The sequence below is a fragment of the Meriones unguiculatus genome, chromosome 8 (genome assembly GCF_030254825.1).
Source record: "Meriones unguiculatus strain TT.TT164.6M chromosome 8, Bangor_MerUng_6.1, whole genome shotgun sequence".
In the NCBI taxonomy this organism is placed as follows: Eukaryota; Metazoa; Chordata; class Mammalia; order Rodentia; family Muridae; genus Meriones; species Meriones unguiculatus.
The window spans coordinates 10433301-10450530 of NC_083356.1; the positions used below are offsets into that span (position 1 = coordinate 10433301).

At 39.0% G+C, this 17230-nt stretch overlaps 1 protein-coding gene across 3 annotated transcripts in view; it reads right to left on the minus strand.

Moving 5' to 3' along the window:
- The window catches only part of Cntn1 (contactin 1), a 311867-nt gene that overhangs the window by 142222 nt on the left and 152415 nt on the right, over positions 1–17230 (minus strand). For all 3 annotated transcript variants that reach the window (XM_060388785.1, XM_060388786.1, XM_060388788.1), the window contains exon 2: positions 2192–2323. In XM_060388785.1, the coding sequence (XP_060244768.1) occupies positions 2192–2252 (61 nt within the window). In that variant the 5' untranslated portion in view covers positions 2253–2323. The remainder of the gene's footprint in view (positions 1–2191; positions 2324–17230) is intronic.

A 17230-nucleotide genomic window follows, 5' to 3' on the forward strand; every position in this document is an offset into this window, starting at 1 on the left:
ACTTGCTCAACTTGCTCAATGTTCATAGAAGCTTTATTCATAATATTAACAATAGCCAGAAACTGGAAACAACATAGATATCCCTCAACTGAAGAATGGATAAAGAAACTGTGGTACATTTACACAATGAAATACTACTCAGCTATTAAAAAGAAGGACATTATAAAATTGGCAAAATAAATAAATAAATAAATAAATAAATGGATTGAACTCGAGAAGATCATCCTGAGTAGGATAACTCTTACTTGAAAAGGCAAACATGGTATGTACTCACTTATAAGTGTGTATTAGCCTTAAAGAAAGGATAGCCATGCTACAATCCACAGACCCAAAGAAACCAAGGAGAGCCCAAGAAAAGAAGCTTGAATTTCATTCAGAACAGGAGAAAAAAAAAGACATCTGATGTAGATGGAGTGAGAGAACTGGGTGGGAAGGGGATGGGAAGGGTTATGGGACTGTGGAGGGCAGGAGAAGGAGGTGTGGAGAGGACCTGGAGAAAGAACAGAAATAAATACTGGGAGGAGGCATCTCTAGGACTGAGGAGGCTCTGGAGAGTCTATGGGGGTAACCCTAGCTGAGATTCCTAGCAGAGGCTGCTAAGGAGCCTGAAGTTGCTATCTCCTGGAGCCAGATGGGACTTCCAGTAGAGGGAGGGGGACACCAACCTACTGGTAAAATCTGCAACCCAAAATTTGTCTTGCCTACAAGAAGTGTAGAAGTAAAGATGGAGCAGAGATTGAGGGAACAGCAAATCAACAACTGGCCCAACTTGAGATCCACCCCACAGGAGAGAGACAACCTTATTAATGACACCCTGTCACTATTAATGATACTGTGCCATGCTTGCAGACAGGAAACTAGCATAACTGTCTTCTGAGAGGCTTCATCTGGCAGCTGATGGAGACAGATGCAGAGACCCAAGGACAAGCAATGGGAGGAGGTTGGGGAGTTCTGTGGAAGAGTGGGAAGAAGGACAGAGGAAGCCTGAGCAGTCAAGGACACTACAAAAAGACTTTCAGAGTCAACTAACCTGGGCTCATCGGGGCTCATAGAGACAGAACCACCAACCAAAGAGTATATGTGGGCTGGACCTAGAGCCCTTAAACATATGTAGTAGATGTGCAGCTTGGTCAACATGTGGGTTCCCTAACAATGGGAGGAGGGACTATCTCCAACTCTGTTGCCTGCTATTGGATTCCTTCCCCTTAGCTGGGCTTCCTTGTCTGGCCTCAGTGGGAGAGGATGCACTTCATCCTGCTGTGACTTGAAGTGCCAGGGTGGGTTGATACCCATTGGGGACCACCCTCCTTTGAGAAGAAGCAAAGAGGAAAATACAGGGAGAGGGTGTGTAGGTGGGACTGGGAGGAGAGGAGGGAGGGGTCTGAAATCAGGGTCTAAAGTGAGTTTTTAAAGTCCATAAAGAAATAATGCCAGTAAAAAACGTGTCTATGCATGTGGAAAATATCTCCGAATTTTCACATTTGCTCTGAAAAAGAGAAACATGATCTTTGTGCTAAGAGCTCAAAGCTGCTGTGCTATTTTTTATATGCATAAAGGCATCATAGATTGTTTGGACATATTTTCCTAAAATTGAACAAATAAATGCAAGATTTATCAGATTCGGTATTGTGCTGAAAACTCATAATAGCTATTGTTCATTAGTTTCGAGAAATGATGTGAATCAATTATTAAAAATAGGTCTATAAAAAATAAACCTAAGGCCAACTGATAAGTGAGTAAGTTGTAATTAAAGACAAATGGGAGACATTTAAAGTGTTACATTTTTAATTTCTTACGACACTTTACTGTTATTGAAGATACTGAAGTTTATTCAAGTGTAGGTGGGTGGTAGAAATGTCATCCTTCTCTCCCAATTCTACATTAAATAATGTTATATTAAACCATCCTGTGACAGATCAAGTGTTTCTTTTACCAGAATCCAAAGTTTACAGGTTTGCAAGCATTTAACTACTAGAGAAAAATAGGCTAAATATTGCAAAACTTTAATTTGTTTTAATTGAAAATAAAAATAAGGCAAATCTTAACATACAAAATTTATTTACTAATGTGGCCAGAGCTAAAGATCAAAAGAAAAATGATAGTTCTAATTTCACACAAAAGATTTCACAGTAAAAACACATATAGATTATATTCAGATGACTTATGGAGAGCACAGAAAGTTTTTCCTTACCTCCTAGACAGGATGTTAAGGAGATGAGCAAGAGATGACTAACCAGCAACGGCATTTTCATCTTCTATTGAGTAGATGGTTCAACTTCCACAAACAAGGAAAGCTCTGTAGCAGTTAAGTACTATGAGACACCTGCAAGAGGAAAAGATGAGATAATAGTTTAGAAGAAAAGAAAGAGAAGAAAAGAAAAGAAATGGGACTAAGAAAAAAGACAGTAGACAAGAGTAAAATAGGAGACCAAAAAGCAATAGAGGGGGAAGAGGACAAGAGAGAAGGATAAATGTCCACCAGTTGGGGCCAATGACATCATTAACTATGCGTGGCCTCATTTTTCTGATTTTAGCTTAATTTAATACAGTTGTAGTGAAAGGAGCCATATCACAGGGCCTCGGCTGGTCTCCCGACATGTTCGTACTGATCAGGATGAACCACTCTGATGGCAGACAACTGGGTTCCCTTTTCACTTTAACACAAAATGTGCTAACCATCTACTGAGACTGTTGTTTTGTCAATATTTTTATAGAGATAATTTTAATTGATTAGATTTAGTTGAGGAAGAGATAGGAAGGTCAGTGTAAATACAATCTTATGTGTGAGGCCTTTGGCACCTCTCTGAGGCAACAGAAGAGAGAAAACCTTGGCGAGAGCTTGGAATTTTGAAGGATGGTAGGCAAGGCAGCCTTTGGTGTTTTGTAGAAAACATTTGCTATAAATGCCTAGTGATTTCGTCTGTTTGTCTATCTTTCTGTCTAAGCACGGTCTTGCTGCACAGCTGAGGTAAGACTCAATGTAACCACCCTTACTCATTCCTGACTTCCTTCTGTTCTTTTATTTACTTATCAAATGTGTTTTTTTCTTTTATTATTGCACAATATCTATAACCATGTAGATATTGTAGATACAACCATGCAGATATTGTAGATACAACCATGTTGTAGATATTGTGTCTTTGTATATTGCACAAATCAATAAAGGTTTGGTGTGGTCACAGTTTCAAAAGTTGGGGATCCCTCTTTAAAACCAAGGAGAAAAGCTTCCACAAACTAAGCTACAAAGTCATGTAGCGATCTAGTTAAAATATCTTGCTTTGGTAGGCGTGCAGAAGACGGTATAGTTACACCACTAGTGTTTCACCCAGACCTTTGAAATAGCCTCCTGGCAGTGCAGGGGCACATAACTCCTGTTCCGTCACCTTTGCATTGAATTGTCTCTTCATAAGCAACAGAAAAGAAGCTTCAAAACCAAGGTTGAAGTACTGCTATTAAGAAACTTTCTGCTCAGTCGCAAGACACAAGTGCATGATCCTGTCTCTGATAACGAGGTAGATTGAGGTTTGCATGATATTCAACTTGGTTATCTGTATTGAAAGCATGTTACCACAGCACTATGGCAATGTAAGAGAATGTGAAGATGGAGATCCCGTAGCCTTAGCCTAAGATGGAAGATTTGTTAAAAAATATTCAACCATTTCTACCAAGCACTTGGAAAACAACATATCATAGAGCATTACAGAGATACACAGAACACGAGTTTCAACTTGAGAGGATATATTATGCTTTCAAAAATTTACAAATAGTGATGCAGGATGTTAGACAGAAAGAAAGGCAATGATGGGCCATCTGCAGTCAACACCTCAAGGTATCATCTGAGACACATGAATATTTCTCTCAGCTGCTCTATTACACATGACCTGATTCTGATGCACGCCCTATAAGATACTTCTCATGTAGCAATAAATGCTTCCCTGTCTGAGGCTCCCCTGGAGACATAAGAATCTCCATAAGTTGACAAGTTAATATCTTCTGACACAAATAGCTTTATGGATGGTCAGTAAGCTCCCGACAAGTGTCCTGGTTAATGGCTGATAATGTCACTTTGAAGTAAGGAAGACAACAGTCATTTCCTTTATTCAGGAAAGTATAAAGTCCTCCTTCAGTAAGGACACAATTCCTGCTTTACAACCTAAAGAATAGCAGCCTGAAGCCTGAAGGTGACAAGAAATATTGTCAACCTGGAGGCTTGATATGAAAATAGGAGGAGGAGCTGGGGAGATGGCTTCACAGTTAAGAGCACTAACTGGTCTTCCACAGGGCCTATGTTCAATCCCCAAGACCCACACGGCATCTCACAACTATTAGTAACACCAGTTCCAGAGGACCTGGCACCCTCACACAGACATGCATGTAGGCAAAACACTAATGCATGTAAAATAAAAATAAAGAAAAGAAAAAAATGGGAAGGGCAAAATAAAATAATAATACCCAGGATGAAATATGTGGTAGACCCCCAAGGCCCCTTTTCTTATGCAGTTGCTTGCATGTGAAGCCTGTTTTGTGGGTTCTCTCAGGAAGCCTAACCTTCTCTGTTTTATGGCCAACTGTTGGGCAGAGTGCATGGAATCTTATGAAAGAAGTGGGAAATAGTAAGATCTGGAGAGGACAGGAGCTCCACAAGGAGAGCAACAGAACCAAAAAATCTGAGCACAGGGGTCTTTCCAGAGACTCATACTCCAACCAAGTACCGTGCATGGAGATAACCTAGAACCCCTGCACAGATGTAGCCCATGGCAGTTCAGTGTCCAAGTGGGTTCCACAGTAATAGGAACAGGGACTGCCTCTGACATGAACTGACTGGCCTGCTCTTCGATCACCTCCCCCGAGGGGGGAGCAGCCTTATCAGGCCACAGAAGATGACAATGCAGCCACTCCTGATGAGATCTGATAGACTAGAATCAGAAGGAAAGAGAGGAAGATCTCCCCTATTAGTGGACTTGGGGAGGGGCATGCGTGAAGAGGGAGGAAAGGTGGGATTGGGAGGGGAGAAGGGAGGGGTTTATGGGAGGATACAAAGTGAATAAAGTGTAATTAATAAAAATTTTAAAAAAATCAAGCCTCCAGACATTGGATAGTTGTTGGACCCCAGTTTCTGAGCTGGAAACTTTTCTGACTTTTCAAAGAGCTTTACTTTTTTTTTTTTCTTTCTTCCTCCCCATTTCATCTCCTTTCACCAGGAAGCTGCCAAGATTTGCGGATTCCCTGCCTGGCTGTTTTCTCCAAGGATGTCCTCGAACATGCTTATAATGGTAAGCTTTAATTGTCAGCTTCACACAATCCAGCATAACCTAGAAAGAGTCTCGGTGAAAGATTGTCTAGATCAGCTTGGCCTTTGGGCTTGGGCTCATCTTGCTTACATTAACTGAAGTGGGTTTGCATCCTGAGTTGTACAAATGTAGAGAAAAGAATGGGTACAGGTGCAGCTACGCATTCATTGCTCTTGACTGGGGATATAATATGAGCAGCTATTTTCAGTTCTTGCTGCCTTGACTCCTCTGCTATGGCAAAAGGTCATCTGGATTTGTGAGCTAAAGCATTTGCCTTATCCTCTAAGCGCTCTCTCTCTCTCTCTCTCTCTCTGTGTGTGGGTGTGTGCGTGTGTATGTGTATGTATGCACTTGCATGTATGTGTGCGTGTGTGTGTGTGCGCGTACCTGCGCAAGTGTGTGCGTGCATGTGTGTGTGTGCGTGCATGTGTGTGTGTGCATTTTGTTAGAGCAACAGAAATAAAGCTAAAATGTCTTTTGGAGCCCCAGAATTTGAGACCATTTGCTTTATTACCACAATAATGTGACAAAGGAATTCTCACCTGTTGCTGCCAAGACATATATAATTGTGAAAGTGTGTTCAATGGAGATAGCTGAGGTATACAAACCTAAAATAAATGATGAGGCCTGTGAAGATTTCATCTATGTCTTGAGATATATTTCAAAAACAAACTACTGTGTATCTGATCATTTGAAGTTCTAAATCTGGAGATAATAAAATGTCCCTTAAAAAAATGTACCTAGTAAAGCTACAAATTTAAAGTCCATGCCTTTACTATAACAGAGTATCTATTGAAGGAGAGGAATCTGACGTTCCTGGTGTGCTGCTTGTACACCTTAGATATAATAAGTATAATATGCGAATTATATATTATATTAAATAATAAATATAATATCTTCATTATATATTATACATAAAGGCAGATTATATATAGAAAAAAATCAAGTTCCCTCTTTAGGCAAGGAAATCTGGCATTCCTTGTGACAAATCATAGTAGAAATCTGTGAGACTTCAGTGATAAGAGCACTGGCTTCCCTCCCAGGGGATCCGAGTTCTGTTCCTGACATCCACAGGCTGTAACTGGTAACTCCGGTCTCGGGAGAGCTAGGATGCACTTCTGGCTTCCGTGAGTACTGCACAGACACATGCAGACTAAAGAACCCATACACATAAATTAAACAAATCTCCAAAAGTATTTTAAGGTAAAATATAATATGCTAATTAAAATAAATCAAGAAAACAATTTTGAAAGAAAAATACTGATGCTGCAGTGCTCAGCAGAGAACTACACATTACCAAAGAGTAGATACAGAATCAACATTCAAATAAAATGAAGACTCTTGTGTCAACCAGGATGGATTTTAGGTTGTTTTTTTTTTCTGTTTTTATTCTCAAGAATCCTAATTATTTGAAGAGGAATGTTTTGTTGTAGCATATTATTGCGCTGTTATGTCTAAGCTATTTAATTTTTAAAAATGTGAATTAAATACTTACGTTAAAGGGAAATAGTGAAAATGAGTCATGATAGGCAGGCAATATTTGGAATATCATTGCCAAAAAGTTGAACAGCTAATTTTCAGTTACACAATTTAATTTATCAGAGATTTTTGAGAAGGCAAGAACTATATGCCTAGAACTGTATTAAATCTAGAATATTTAATTCAATTTTAAGTTTTAATTAAAGAAAAAATGTTTAACAAGAAATACTGTCACAAATTATTTTCACTTCAGCATATATGAAAATAATGAAGAAAGAAAGTATTTTTCAGAAAGAAAGGGAATCAGTTAAATGTACAGAAGAAAAGTTATTAGATTTGTTTTATTTAAGCGATACATACTATCAGGAGTATCAAATATAGATATAAATGAAAATCACTGATACTGATTGGTTGTGTCAATCTAAGTGAGTGTTTTGGCTTCAAATCCTCCCATGGGACTTTACACAATATTTAGAATGAATTCTTTGGTAAAGAGGAAGGTAGAAAAATGAAAACAGGTAACCATTTCAAAAATTTTGTTTCTATGAGATACTCATTCTCTAAGATAAACCCTAGTAAAATATATACAAAGCAAACCCCAGAATATGCACAGTTCAAAGACAACAGGAACCACTGAATTTTAACACAGCTCTAAGGTATTTCCTAGAGTGTTACAATATGAAAGTGCAATGGGGCTCACAATTATTCAGATTAGAGAGCAAGGGAAGCTGCTACAGTTTGGTCTTAAGTGAAAAATAGCAGCACTTACCAAAAAGAGAAGAACAAGTTGGCAACGAGCCTTCTGTGAACTCATCCTTAAGGTCCTCACTTTGGTGGAGTGTGAGGGAAGGAGTGTTACAGTTACTCATTAACTCTACAAGTTGTCTGGGAAAGTGGGGCAAATACAGAATTAGCTATGCCCACAATGAGCAGGTGTTCTAGCAAGCTAAATAAAACCAAAACATAAATTTCTACGTCTAGGATGTTATTTAGCTTTAGCGCTTCATTCTCTGAGATCAAAGTACCAAGAATGACATTTGAAAGTGTAGTCAAGAAGGAGCTGGGACAGATCTTATCTCTATTTTACCCCAAACGATCTTGCAGCTTGTAACACTGGGATTCGTATTCAACCTCTGACCCTCATTTTCCTCACACAGTAGAAATGGAACCAGAAACTCCTCTGAGTGTTGTGTGAGACTGTTGCTGTAAAATCCCTATTCTGAAATGACTTGGTGCATCACAGTTTTTATTCTACTAGTGTGAGGTGTCTGGTTAGATATTAGCAGGATTAGAAAACAGGGCTAGAGCCCTTCATCATAAGCAGCAGCTGGTGAACTATGAGGCCTGGGACTGCCGAACTCCAGTAATTGGTCAGAGGAGTGGGATCTCCGTCAAATGTCTGGCTCTGTGTGGAAATGTCACATCCTGAACTGCCCGGGATTGAGACAGAAGCTGGCTCCCCACAGTATGGAAGACATACAGAAAGTGACTCAATCAAAAACCTGGAGAACAAGGAAAGGAAGTGAGGAGAGAGGGAATGACTCCTCTGAAAAGACGAGCAATCTGTACCCTTTCCTTTTAGAAGTTTTTATTTATTTTTTCTTTAACAAATCATGTTAGCTCTGCTCATTCCTTGCTTGTTTTCTTGTTGTAAGGCATTGAACTTGAGAGCCACTGGCTCTCACGAGGTGGTTTTGTTGACTTCTGGCCACCTGGCATCTCAGTTGTTCAAGTTAATCTCCCCAACAGCAGAGTTAAGCCTTGCCACTCTCAAAAGTTCCACATTATTAGGTCTCTACTGAGTAACTATAGATTTAAGGAGTCCTAAACCTTACTGAATTACTGTATAGCAAAAAACTTCCTGAGAAAGGCCAAGGCATTGGCTCCTCTGCAAAGGTCAAACTGTACCAGATTTGTTAAAATGGATTCTGACAATCTGGGCAAGCTATGCTTGGCCACCCATCCTCAATTGGGCATCTAGAGAGACAAGTAGTGAAAAATCAGGGAAAGGAGGCTTACTCAATATGGCCACATTGAAATAGAAACAGGAAGCTTTAGCAAGCCCTCTCCCAAGTCCATCCATGTTGTTATTCTATGAGATTTAAGTTGAACTAGTTAATAGGAATTAAACATAGCTAAGCAGTCCTCATCACATGTGGTCCTGCTCAGTTCTGGCCCATCGTTGTCTCAGTTCCAGTGTCTTTTACAAGGTGGTCTTAGCTTAGTCTCCTGGAGAAATGGCAATAACTTAGAGCCTGTTGTCTCAACAGTATAAAGGAGTGGCAACAATGTATCACTGGGATATGTCTCCTCCTGCCAGGCTGGTTATATAAGCAAACAGGCCTGTCAAACACCCCGATGGGAAAATACTCCTTCAAGAAAAGCTGCCCATCCTGGACACTTTGAATGCTTATAAAGCCTTCCTAAAATGTATGTTCACATCATTGTTCTTTTGGTCATGGTCCACTTAAGAAAGACCTAATATCATGACTTAAAAAACTTTCTTCTCTCCTTTATCATCTACAGTAACTCTGTGTTTCATCTGAATTCTTATGACAGAGATTGGAAGGATCAGGTTGCCATGGGGAGTCTAGAAGAGGATTCCAGTAACGATAGGTCTATACATACATTCACAGAACTAAAATTTAATTTTAATAAGGATATGATCATAACAAGAAACAATATGAAATGTCTCTTCTTGAGGATTTGGGATTTATTAGGGATTACTGTGGCCTCAAAATGTAATCTTGAAGAGGCTCGATGCTTTGTAAATATTTAAAGATGTTAGAACTGGAGTGGCTTGAAATCTGTCTCCAAGTTTGAACATTAACACTCATCAGATCAAAGTTTTGTCTTTGTTCATGCCTCTCTGTGGTATGCCATGCCTTTCTCCCTTCACTTTAAAAGGTTGCCACTTCAATAGCACTTAATCGTCAGAGGACAGCATGTAATTTATCCCATTAAATGGGCTCTTGCTGGTTGGGTGTAAACGTGTCTTTGACAACTTGTCCATGCATTTGCTTTCACTAGTGATTTCCTCTACTGTGTTGCCTGTTGTCCTGTCAGTTTTGACTCCCTCATCTCATGCCTTAACAGCACAGTGAAGCTAACCTTCTTCTCTCAAGAAAACTGCTCTAAGCATCTCTCTTGAGGTGAGAAACAGCACAAGACTCATAGAGTCAGCTCCACAGCCTCTGTGGGCCTCCCAGTAATAGAAAATGAAGCAGCAGAAGAAAGAAGCCATCATCCCTGACACAGATTGCCCAGTACAGAAGCAGCCTCATTTTTACCCAGTAACTGAAGGAAGTAGGAACCAGGGTTTGCTTCATTCTTCCAAGGCCACATTATGCTGACTACCTTCACGCAGCCCCTGGCCTTCAGGGCGGTGTGTGGCCTCTCACACTCCCAGAGAAAGCCTGCTGTCACTCACTGACTGGTTACTCCACCAGATCTTCAAAGACTCTAGGTGTTCTCCGGTACATAAGGGCAAAAAACAAAAACAAAACAAAAGTACCAACCAACCAACCACACAAACACACCTACCACCTCAATTTCTTCAAAAGAAATTAAGAAACATAAATTAGTACAAAAGAATGTAGCAATTTTATTTGTGGTTTGACTAAAGAAAAGGAAGTGGTCATACAGTTTATAAAAAGCCAAGACAAACACTAGAATGTACGTAAATTTAACCAAGAGACGGGCCAATTGGTATAACCCTTGATATAAGGGTATTTAGGCCCTAGGTTGTCTCCACTTCCCAGTATGAAGACAATTTTTCACTCAAATTCAACCATCTCAGATTTAGAAAGAGAAAAAAAAATCACCACACATTTCAGTCTGGCAAAGTTCTTTTTCTTTCCCTCCAGTTCTTTGATAAGTTTGAAGATGTTTTCTTAGGAGGTAGCTCAAGCTCCAGATTTCTTCATTTTTGAATTCCAGGGTCACAAAAACATGGGCACTATTGGGACTGGGACACATAATTATGGCCTGGGAGTAGGTTGGACATTGAGACATCAAGGTTACATGACAAAGAAACCCATGACAGTAAAAATGACTGTAAACACAACTAAGGATTTCTTGGAAGAGTCACATGCAACAAGCATCTGAGTGAAGGTAGGTCTAAATTAATAACCCACAAAGAGTCACAAATATCTACTGAGTATTCAGACTCACTTCCCAGCTTTCTTCCCAACTTCCTAGCTCAGGCATGCTTTCTTAATAATCTGTTTCTGTTGCCACTACTATGCACATGTCCCTGATCCAATTCCTTATCCCAGAAAAATAGAAACTAGAAATTCTAGCAGGTGCCCTCTGAGTGTGTCTGTAATGCAATAACTCAAACTTAATTCCGAATCAAACACATAAGATTCTAAGTTGTTTCTGAGAGCCCTTGCCTATGTAACATTGTGTGACATCCTCAAGGATTTATTTTGAACAGAACTTGTGAACTTGGCACGCACAAGAACAACTTGGTTTATACTCGTTGGTAATATTTTATGAGCAGCAGTGCTTTTACTGAATATACAAAGCTGACTGTTTCATAAAACACAATTTTTTAATAATAAAAAAAATGGATTTTAAATATTTTCTTACCAGCATTTCTTATTATGCACCAAATTAGTGTGCCATTGAATTACTCTGTGACAGAATACTTGATTTTAAAAATTGTTGATTCAAGCTGTACTATAGAGCAACAGTAATAAAAACCGCATGGCAAAGAAACAGACTAGTGGATCAATGAAATTGAATTGAAGACCCAGAAATGAACCCAAACACATACAGATACCTGATTTTTTTTTTTACAATAAAACCAAAGCCATATAATGGGGAAGGGACAGTTGCTCCACAAGGAGACCAACAAAGCCAAAAAATCTGGGCCCAGTGGATCCTGCAGAGACTGACGCACCAACCAAGGACCATCCATAGAGAGGACTTAGACCCCCTGCTCAGATGTAGCCCACAGGCAGCTCAGTCTCCATGTGGGTTCCCTAGTAAGGGGAGCAGGGTTTACCTCTGACATAAACTTGGTTGCCTGCTCTTTGATCACTTCCTCCTGGAGGGGCAGCAGGCCATGCAGGAAGAGGATCCAGTTAGGGTTAGATAGTTGGGGAGGAAGACACCCTGTTCAATGGACTAGGAAAGAGGATTAGGGGGAGAAGAGGGAAGGGAGTGAAACCTGGAGGAGGCAAGGGAGGGGGCTACAATTGGGATATAAAGTGAATAAATTATAAAAAATAAAAATAAACAGAAACTTGCTGTATAGACTTGAGTTTCATCTAAAAACATGTAAAATGAGCCCTGTGTTTTGGAGGCACAAACCATGCCCCTACCTTAGTAAAACTGTTGCCCATGTGGACCCTCATGATATCAGAGATTCTATGCTAACTTTCCAAGCTAAAACTACCTCAGAAGCCCCTCACAAATTAGCACAAAGGGTCTCCATGGCTGAACTTCTCACAGCACCAAGCTATGCCAAGATGGCTAAGCTGAGTGGACACCAAGCACTGAGCCAAATGCTCACTCATGTGTGTGTGTGTGTGCGTGTGTGTGTGTGTGTGTGTGTGTGTGTGTGTAGCATAAAGTCAATTAAAACACTAAAGATACAGAACAAAGAAACTGTCTTGGGGGCGGCAAGAGGTAAACACTGAATCACATATAAAGGCAGGGCAATGAGAAACACAGCTGACTTCTCAACAGAAGCTTCTAAGACAAGAAAAGTTTGCAACTATGTATTTCAAGATTTGAATAACCACAGCTGTCATCCAGAACTACTACATGCCACGAAACTGTCATGACTGAGGGAGATAATGAAACATTCCATGATGAAAACAGACAAAAGGAATTTATAACCAGAAACCAGACTTACAGAGTCTACTGAAAAAGTCCTTTTAGACGGATAAGAATGATGAGCATGCTGAAGAGCATATTGAAAAAAAACAAAACAAAACAAAACAAAAAAAAAAAAACAAAAAACTAGGACTCTAACGTAAGTGTATTCAAAGACTTAGTCAATTCAAATTACTACCCACTCTCATAATACACATGATCAGATGAAAAAGACACAGATGAACTCCAATAGAATGTTATTGTAGTATCTGAGTCTCACAAATTGATAGGTTACTCCGACAAAATATATAAACAGAAAAACACATAGATTAAATGACACCATGCAGCCATCCATAGAGATTTAAGAGACACCATCTATGGAGCATTCCATTCTAAAACTGCAGAATAAATATTTTTTTTCAACAGCTAGTGAAACTTTATCTAAAGTCAATTATATACCGGGACAGAAGACAAATCTTCACAGATATGATTCTAGCTGACCAGAATTGAAGAAAAAAAAAAATAAAGAAATCAATAGCAAGAAAAAGAACAGAACATTCAGAAACGTATAGAGACTAAAAACCACACTACTCATTAGAGAAGTCAACGAAGCAGCTAGGAGATAAATTTTACAGTATCAATGTTCAATGGTAATGAATATATAAAAACCAAAAACTATGGGACACAATAAAAGCAGTTCTAGGAGAAAATTTTGTAGTTTTAAGTGATTATAGGAGGAAATTAGAGCACCAGGGGAAGGAGGAGAAGGCAGGATGGGGTATAAGGCAAAACCTAAATTCTTACATGAAAAGGAATAGTTTTAAAAATGGGGCATAGATTAATGAAATGGAAATTCAAAAATTACAAAGAATCAATAAAACAGTCAGTTCTTTGATAGACTAAACAAGATTGAAGCAGTATTAAAAACTATCCCAACTAGGTCCAGGCCCACTGAGTCACTGCTGATTTCTCCTAGATCCTCAAAGAAGAGCAGAGTTTCTCAAACTATTCTGTAACACAGGAGAGAGAGTATCCCTCTGCATGAAGTCTGTATTACCCTGATTCCAAAAGAGATAAAGACACACTGACAGAAAATTGCCAACCAATTTCCCTAATGAACACAGATGCTGAATTTCCCAACAAAATACTTGTAATTCAGATACAGAAACACATCAAAAGGATCAGTCTTATAACAAGTTGGTTTTATTCCAAAGATGTATGGACGATTCAATACATACAGATAATAAAGACAATATAAATATGAATGAACTCGATGAAAGAAATCACAAATTTTTTTTCAATAGATGCAGAAAAGGCTATGAACAAAATCTAATACTGTTTGTGATTAACCAAAGAAAGTGAGTATCTAAGAACATTTCTCAGAACAGGAAAGGGATATGTAACACTTATTGCCAATACTTTACTAAATAAAAAAAATCCTATAGCACTTTCATAAGATCTACTATTACCGCTCATTAAACATAATACTGGAATCCTTACCTAGAACATTAAGACAAGAAACACAGACAAACAAGCAAACGAATGTAAAGAGAAAAGGAAGCAGTCAAAGTGACTTAATTGGCCGATGACATGATTATATACATAAGAGACTAAAGACTTTACTAGAATACCTTGGAGCTAATGAACTCTTCTACAAAGCAACAACCTACAAGGTTAGCATTTAAAAACTAATAGTCCCACATAAACAGATAACAAATACACTGAGGAAGAAATCATTTCTAGAGTTGTCACTTGAGAAATCTGACCTGGATCTAGATCGTCATTTCTGGGGTGATGCCATTTAGCTCTTATGCTCTGTTCTACAGCAGCATCTTCCAAATAAATCAATCGAAACAAGCCATCACAGCATTACTAAGCACTGAGAAGTTACATATACATCCATGTAGTGACAGGCCATTGCATCAAGGTCAATGATTCTTATTTGCACTGGTGGAGAAGACAGATCTATTGACATGCTCTCTTGCCATTTTTAAAAATAAAAGAATAGTCTTAGGGATATAGACACACAGAAAAGTGTGTACATCCCCAGCACAGTTAGTTAGAAGATAATAGGAAAGAGAAATTAAATTCCCTGTGTATTCCTTATTCTAGACATTCTGCTCTGGTCTGAGGGACGCTTGTTATACAGTCTACTTCTGGGAGATGATGAGAAAAGGCTAAACACAGTTAAACACAGGCTAGTCTAGGTCAGAGACACCATCACCTACTACTGAGGGCTTATTTAATCCAAGAATCAACATGAAAGTCTCGCAGCATTGCTGAGGTCTCTTCATCTTTACAAGGTGTCAGCAACCCACTCTGTGAACTGAGTCCAAATTCCAGCATCAGAGACCTACTGTTAAGGATTAGTAAAATTGAAATCAGGAAATGAGTAAGTGACAAGTTCTGGAAATAAAATTTGGTTTGGATTTTTAAAACTCTAATCCTTTAGAAAGGGGATATTATACATTTAAATGCTAAGCTTGGCAATCAGTTTTATATAAATCTTATGTAAAACTTCCCCAGTCAAGTACTGAATTATTAAATACATTTTTTTTTGTGTGTGTGTATGAAGCACATTGTGAATGTTCTTCAGCTTCTCGGTGACTCCTTTAAACCCTATCTTCAAGGATTATGACTTTGGTTTAACCTTTTCAATGTAGTATCATCACTGAAATTTGAACAGCTTGCTGTAGACAGACACAGTAAAAATTCTGGGAGAATATAGTGTTCTGAGTAGCTCTTCTTTTCTGAAAGTAACTGTTAATAGCATCCTTGCTGTCAGAACAGAGGCTGATATGGCCTGGCCAGAGGTAGAAGGACAGGAGGGTATCATGGCCTTCAGGTTGTAAGAGCCCAGATCTGAAACATCCTGCCACCAGACTGTGGGAAGCCTATGGGGAAAAGGGAAGCGGCGTTCAAACACTGCGGTAAGCGGAACAGAGTATGAAATTGCAAAGTCAGGAGTGACCGAGAGAGACATCTGCAGCCTTTTTGATGATGTGGTGTTATCTGGGTGCTGCAGCCTTCACTTCACAGCGCAGCCCAGGGCTCACGTTTCATGTAATTGGATGGGTGGTTAATAACTCTTTTAGCTTTAAAACACGTAAGGTATGCAGAGAAACTTAAACTGTAGGTATCCACTTTTAATACTTACAGGAGACTTTTTTTTTTCTGCAAGAAAATAAAACTCCTGTGTCATAATGGCTATTTAGGCTCACCCTTCATTACTGTATGTTTAGGAATACACAACTTTTGTGTGCTACCATAACTACAAAGCATTGTTTTGTCCTGCATTTTAGGAACATGTGCATATGTGGAAAAGAATGCAGGATAGCGTATCTCAAAAGTATCACCCCCACCCATAAATCTTATATGATATCCACATCATACATTCATTTTGCTTGGAATTTTTTAAAAATTTCAGATGCTAAAGAAAAACATGGACAAGAAAATAAGCAAATCAAAGAGTATATTTTCTTTATTATTGGAGATTCCAAAGTATTTTGATTCAATCAAAGACGGGCACACTAGTTTATCAAGAGGACTTCACGTTTGTGTCTATTTTTTATGACCTCTTCTTTCTAGTCAACAGAAAAAAAAAACATAATTAATTTCCTTTAAAATCACTAGAACCTTGTGCAACATAGAATTGTTGAAAAATAAGCAGATGGATACTGAATAAAGTATATATCCTGCTTAGTTTCAGTGGAAACTGGGGATGAGGAACAGCCAAAAAATGAATAAGCCCTCTGCTGTCTGGGTGTAAGCAACTGTATGGAACCAGATGATGGACAGGGATGTTAAAGATGCTAAACTAATGACGGAAGGTACACGCATGAGGCACATCTGAGAAAAGACACCCCCCCCCACACACACAGAAATAGTGCCACGACTAACTAATCTACACATTATCTCCTCAAATTCCTGATGTAATATGCCACATTATTTAGAGGCAACCTGCGTGATAACAGTTATGCAGATTACCCCAAACACATGTTTACTAGCCTGCAAAGTAAGGGCTTCAGTTCTAATATTTCAGATTGAGTCTAGTCCCATGGTCTTGTCGTTTAATTCTTTATGAAGATACAGTTTGTGTTTGCTATAGATCAGGAGAAGATATTTCTTAAGCAGTATTTCACATTCTTCTCATAATCATGAGTCAGTGGCTTTCAAAGTCTAGTATAGAGACTACCTGCCTATCAATACGACAGATCCTGAGCAACACCCAAGAATGGGACTATCTCAAATATCTGCGTTTTAAACAGATGTCCAGGCATCTCAGGATTGCAGCGTGCTGTAGTGTGTCAAATGAGGCTTGACGTTTCTGTTACAGAGAGACTCTATGACTAGATCGCTGCATGCAGATGTGTATTGAGGCCATCCCTTAAGCAAATATACTCTAAAATCCACAGCAGATACATTACTCCTCCTCTTAGAATTAATCTGCACTGTGCTTCTTGGGTCCTTCCATTTCTTTGAAAAGTGAATCTCCCCCAAATATACATCTGATGGACTTTTCCATATTGAAATGAAAGGGCATTTGTGAGCCAAGCATGATGACCCACACCATCTTAGCACATGGGAGGCAGAGACAGATGGATCACTGTGAGTTCAAGGACAGCATGGTCTAC